At 51.0% G+C, this 6,444-nt stretch overlaps 1 protein-coding gene across 1 annotated transcript in view; it reads right to left on the bottom strand.

Moving 5' to 3' along the window:
• Window positions 1–220: 220 nt before the first annotated feature.
• Window positions 221–6,444, bottom strand: part of Ube3c (ubiquitin protein ligase E3C) — a 67,766-nt gene continuing 61,542 nt past the window's right edge. Inside the window, 1 exon segment of the mRNA XM_048785404.1 lies at window positions 221–1,795. Within this exon segment, the coding sequence (XP_048641361.1) occupies window positions 1,461–1,795 (335 nt within the window). The 3' untranslated portion in view covers window positions 221–1,460.

Genomic DNA, 6,444 nt, shown 5'->3' with positions numbered 1-6,444 from the left:
ACCTCACTGCAGCAGCCCTCCGGGGCAGGGCTCCAACACCATCTTGGGGAGAAAACAGAGTGCAAACCCTCAGCCACTGGAACATGAGTAAGTAAGTGCAGAGGGCCAAGGAGAGACATGGCCTGCGTCCCCGCCAGTCCTCTTCAATCTCAGACACTCCAGGTCTAAAATACCAATAATCAAATACACAAAGATACGAATACTCAGCATAAACAACCTTAAAAAAAGAAACCCAAAGACAAATGCTATTTATTTGTTTATCAAGACTACAAATAGCATTTAAACACTTAATTTATTATTCAAATTAAGAAATTATACATTTTGTTTTGATAACGGTCATTGTCTTAAAAGTGTCCTTCTGTTTTCCCATTTAGAAGCGTATTGCTAATTCTGGTCTATTGACTTCAATGGCCCACAGGCCTCCAGCGGAGGGGATGCGGGAGCACAGGGACTGGATCTGCAGCGCTCCCCAGCACCAGCTCGGCAGCACCCGGTGCTGCTGAGGAGACAGAGGTCCTGATAAAGTGCCTTCGTGAGACTCCCCCTCCCCACACACGCCAGGAACGGCAGGGCCCGTCTCCGTGTCAGAGCAGCAGCCGGAAGCACGGGAGTGAGGTACCCCAAGACGCCCTGGGTGATGGGCACTGCAGCCGGACTGAGGAGGGCTCGTGTTCACGGAGAGACGCAGCCCGCCACTTTGGTTCAAATGACTTTAATAGAAGCTGCAGGGCCTCCACGCCCCCAGCCACCACTCACTGCAGGCCATACGCGTGCGGTGGTGTGTGGACCCTCCTTGGCCTCCCCCGGAAGCTCTCCAGGCAGCACGTGGAGACAGACAGACAGAATGCATGACCACCTCACACCCCACAGCAATACCCAAGCCATCATGATGCAGGTCAGTGCTACACTGAGAACAAGCATGCCGGTCCCACCTGGGAGAAGTGGGGAGAGAAGCACAAGTACACTACCACCACCTACTGTCCAACCTAACCACGGGGAGGCAGCAGGAAGTGCCTTTAGTTTTAACAATAGGCTGTAAACAATCAACCACAGGAGAAGCAGTGGCCCCAGAGGGCGGCGCCTTGGCCCCTCAGTCGGTCACAGACCGTGGGGTGCCCCACAGGAGGTGGCAGCCGCGGCTCAGAAGGAGTCTAACAAGGTCAGCAAAGCCAAAGCTTCATCTTTGGTTAATTTCACTGAGTTGCCACTAGTCTAAAAACTGTGCTCTTCTTGGCAAAGTTACTACATCAGCCACCCGGCACAAAACAATTGTTAAGCAACGTCCATCTAAATAAGTGACCATGTTGTAATAAAAATCATCTAAAAAATGAGGGAGGGAGGAATGCCAGGAGGAGGGAGGAGCCTGGAGAGCCGGGGTCCAGCCGGAGCACTCTCTGGGCCTGGGGAGGTGCTGGCTGCTCTGGGAGGGTCGGGTCCAGCTCAGCTCAGCTCAGCTCAGCTCAGCTCAGCTCAAAGCCAGCAGCACACTCGATGGCATAGAGCAGCTTGCTTCGCAGAAGGGTCTCATCGTAAAACTCTGGGAGCTTCAGTAGGTTCATGCAGGTGCTGGCTGTGGGGAGCCGCTCGAGGTCAGAGCCTCCGTTGTGAATGCAAAAGGCCGGGTACAGCTCCTGGAAGACAGCAAGGCACAGGACACACCTTACCCACACAGTCCTGCAGAAGCACGCACGCGAGCGCACACAAGGACACCCACTCCACAAGGAAGGGCCGAGGAGGACCTGCTCGGCATCAGCCCAGTGCTGTGCCCTGTGCTCGAGGGGCAGGTGCACGCGGGCTTACTGGAGGCCACCTCTCCAGGGAGCAGGGTTCCCGCAGGCTCTGCCGTTGGACCTTTAGAGATGTGCTCAATGTGTGGAAGGTGCAAAGGTCAAGAGCTGACTTAGGGCAGGGTGGGGTGGCCATCAGCTGATGCAAAGGTCAAGTGCTGTCTGTGTCACTGAAGGGCCATGCAGACAGCCATGGACAAGCCTGATCCAAGTGAGAGGAAGAAGGGAAGGAACCCGCTGACACTGGGGAAATTAAACAGAACCCTCTACCTAATCCCTGGTCCAAGCACAGGAATAAAGGTCATCACTGGGAAAAGAGACCAAATAGAAAACCAAAGGAACTCGGGAACAGGGTGCACACCTACGATCCCAGTGGCCTGGGAGGCTGAGGCAGCAGGATTACAAGTGCAAAGCCACCCTCAGCAACTTAGCAAGACCCTATCTCTAAATAAAATAATTATGACTCAGTGGTTAAGCATCCCTGGGCTCAATCTCTGGTAACCAAAACAAAACTTACAAGTCTACATCCATTTTTTTTTTTTTTTGGTAGTGCAGAAATGAAACTCAGGGGCTCAAACATGCTGAGTAAAACACGGCAGCCCCACACCAACTCGCCAGCCTAAGTCGGAGCCGGATAGACTGAATTTGAACACGCTTTCTCTATTCCTGACCAATGGGCAGCAATAAGCAGGATGGTCTCAGACCCTGCCCCGCCCCCCGATGGACCTGCCTTGGAATCTTTGTCACTGCCAAAGGAGAATCCACATTTAGAATGTGCAGGGACCACTACTGTTTTGAGAGATACACAAAGAAGCCACCAGTACCCTCACTAAGGACAAGGCGAAACAGAGGGGACCCAGAAGATGAGAGGAGATTAAAGAGACACACTGTGCGGACACGGCCTGCTGGCACCGAGCGGCGAGAGGAGCGTGGGCATCTTCTGGATACTGACGGTGCTAAGGAACTTTTATCTTTTAGATGTGGTAAGGCACTCTACAGTTAGGAGAAAGTGTGCCCTCACTCCCAAAAGCCTGTGGTTTCTTACACAGTGGGAAGTCCTGGTGACCCTCCCCAACCAGTTTCTCATTCTTTCTTTTTTTCTTTTTTTTTTTTTTGGTACTGGGGATTGGAGTCAGGGGCACTCGACCACTGAGCCACATCCCCAGCCCTATTTTGTATTTTCTATAGACAGGGTCTCACTGAGTTGCTTAGCACATCGCCACTGCTGAGGCTGGCTTTGAACTTGCGATCTCCCTGTCTCTATCTCTCAAGCCTGTAGGATTATAGGTGTGAGCCACCGTGTCCTGCTACTCTCATTCTTTCTTGAGGGTACATATAAGTAGCATTATTTATTAATGGGTATGGGGGCTGTTTCAACGATTTACAAATAATTATGTGATTAATAATTATGTTCTGAAGTCTACAACTGTCCATGTGTAACTGCGGGCTAAGTACCCACACATCATGCCCGGCTAAGTGCAGACCTACTGTGAGAGATCTAAGGAGAAGTGGTCCCTTGGACACTAATAACCAGTGACTATGTCCTGCTCTTGAGCACAGACAGCGTCAGGTCACAGCCTGGTGTTCCCACCCAACAGAGGGACGCCCGAGCACGGCCTGCCCTGGCCTGCTGGCTGCAGAGGCTGGCGGTCCATCTGGTTTGGCCCCTCACCGCAGGCATGCAGATCAGGTCCGGGAAGCCAAGAGTTACCAGCCCGAGGGGCGCCCCCAATGCCCTTGTGGGAGGGGAGAGGGCAGGCTTCACTTAGTAGCCCAGGACAGGAGGTCAGGACCGAACCCAAGAACCATGACCTGAGGGTATGTGCATGCCACACACACCTCTTGGGAGCTGTACCCCAGCCCAAGGTTACACAGGGTGGAAAAGCCTGCCCACAAGCCGATCACGGGGATACACACAGGATGTACACATGGCACTCATGACAGGAGAGACACTGATCCTCCCCCAACCACTCGAGTAGAGAAGGGAAAGCAGAATTGGTGCAGAGTTCCTATCCTGATGGGATTTCTGGGAGCAGCTGTCCACAGTCCCACATTGCTGCCGGCCAGAGCTTCTTACCCTCTGCCTTGCAGTCCTCTCTACTGTTAATATACCTCCACAGGAAACGCATGTGGGGCCAGGCGTGGTGGGTCAGCCTGGAATCCCAGCAACAAGAGGCTGAGGCAGGAGGGTTCCAAGTTCAAAGCCAGCCCCAGCAACTTAGCAAGGCCCTGTCTCAAAATGAAAAAGTAGAAGGTCTGGGGACATGGCTCGGTGGTTACGCGCTCCTGGGTTCAATACCCAGTGCCCACCCCTAAAAGTACACAGATCGTGTGCGTGCGCAGACGCAGACACACACACACACACTACACAGAGCATATAGTATTTGCTAAAAACCACTGTTTCTCTAATTGTAGTTTATATGCTACTTTTAAATTGCTCATGAAAATGTTAGAACAAGAACCAAAGCACAACTAGAAATTACATTTAATTTACCACTCACCATTTTGAATATTCAGGGCAACTACTCTCTCAAGTGCTTGAAGAAACTAAAATAAAATCATCCTGTTTTTGAGGCAGAAAAGGATCTCTGGTGACAGAGGTGGTGAGTGCTGGCAAAGCCTCTGAGTAAGTGGGAAGCTCTCAGTGAATTCTGCAGTGAAATGCCACCCTGTAGGGTTTCCTTCCTAATGCTAATTGAATTTTCTACTTGCAGCCTAAAAGGTAAAAAAATGAAGTTCTTCATTGAAATCCAAGTCGAGGGCACCATTCTGTGTATAATTAAACATAGCATGACGGGAATCTGCATTAATCCAGAGTGAGAAAATCATCCATTTATTATGTGGTCTGATGGTAACTCAGTGCTTTGGTACAGCACTTTAATGATTTTTTTGGTCTGTAACAACCACATTTATTAAATACATTAAACTTTAATTAGCTTTAGCAGATGTTATTCTTCTGCAATAATCTGGAACTGAAACTGAGGGTTTTGTCACTTTTAGCGAGTCCTGCCTCTGCAGCCTGCAGGATGACAGCCCCTCCAGCCTGCAGGGTGCTGGCAGCCTCCTAGGGGCATGCCGAGCCACGTCACAGGACAGCTGCACAAACACTTAGCGTGGAGAACTCTAAGTTTTGTGTGCAGCACGTAAGACAAAGTCCAGAACAGGAAGACCATCTCCTAGCACAGCGCAGCGTACCTTCCTGGCCTAGCAACTCAGTCATGCCTGCGCAGGGCCCTGTCAGGGAGACAAGTTCTCACCACTGTTTGTTTGGGATTTTAAAAGGTAATGAACCAAAGCCAGGCACAGGAACGCGTGTCTGTATTCCCAGCGATTTGGGAGGCTGAGGCAGGACAATCAAAACTTAAAGGCCAGCTTCAGCAACTTAGCAAGACCCAGCCTCAAAATAAAAAATAAAAGGGATGATGGAGATGTGATTCGGTGGTCAAGTGCCGCTGGTTTAAATCCCCAGAATTAAAAAAAAAAGAAAGAAAGAAAGAAAAGAAAAGCAGGGTGTGGTGGTGCACGCCTGTAATTCCAGTGGCTGGGGAGGCCGAGGGAGGAGGATTGGGAGTTCAAAGCCAGCATAAGCAACTTAGTGAAAATTAAATACAAAAGAAAAAAGAAAAAAAAGGGCCAGGGATGTGGCTCAGTGGTGAAGCATCCTGGGTTCAGTACCCAGCACCAAAAAGGAGCTAAGGAACATGCCCTCCCCAATGTCTATGACCCCTGTGCAGGAGATGGTCTGGAGGTCTCTGCGTGCCAAGGCAGGCTGGCATTGTCTTGCACTCTCCCAGGCGGGCTCCCCCATGCCCACTGGTTGGCACTGACTGCTCGACAGGAGAGCATCCCTGGCCCCACTCTCTTTGCAGGGGAACAGGACCCCACCTAGGCTCTTCCTGGAGAGTCGCGACCTCGAGGTTGGCACTGTTTTGAAAGGAAGATCCCAGAAGACCTGTCTCTCAGGGCAAGTGTTACTGGTAAAATCACCTAGTGGCATCGAACTCTCAAGCTGCATTTGGGTGACGTGGCACACGCCTGTAACTGCCCAATTCTGGAGGCTTGAGCCTAAGTAACACCATCTACTTGGAGACTTTGCCAGCACTCGCCATCCCTGCCATCAGAGATCCTTTCTGTCTCAAAAAGGTAATGCTTTCATTTTAGTTTCTTCAAGTACTTGAGAGAATACTGCCTTGTGTCCTCAGAATAATGCTGAGTGTTGAATTATTAATGTTATTTCTAGTTCTCCTTTGGTCCCTGTCCTAACATAAGATCAACGCCAGCCTGGGCAACGTGGTGAGACCCTGTCACAAAATAAAACAATGCTCGATGCGGCTCAGTAGCTAATGCCCTGGGCTCGATCCTCAGTACCAACAACAGAACAGCAGAAAAACACACTTAAGTGGCAAGACTATTTTGGGTGCTGCACATGGCGCTTGCACTCTTTCACCCGCCGATGCCCTGGGGGCAGGCAGGCAGTGCTCCCTGCCACGAGGGCCACTCTCCACCCATGGGAGGAAGAGCCAGCCAGGAGCATCCCCCGGTGCAGTGCCGCTTGCACACTCAGGACCACACACTTTTTGTGGTACAGAGACTGAACCCAGGGCACTTTACCATTGAGCATCATTCCCAACCTTTCTTATTTTTTTCTGAGACAGGG

This window comes from Marmota marmota, unplaced genomic scaffold, assembly GCF_001458135.2.
Source record: "Marmota marmota marmota unplaced genomic scaffold, marMar, whole genome shotgun sequence".
In the NCBI taxonomy this organism is placed as follows: Eukaryota; Metazoa; Chordata; class Mammalia; order Rodentia; family Sciuridae; genus Marmota; species Marmota marmota.
The sequence above is the reverse complement of the archived record's forward strand: the minus strand, read 5'-3'. Positions and strand labels throughout refer to the sequence as shown.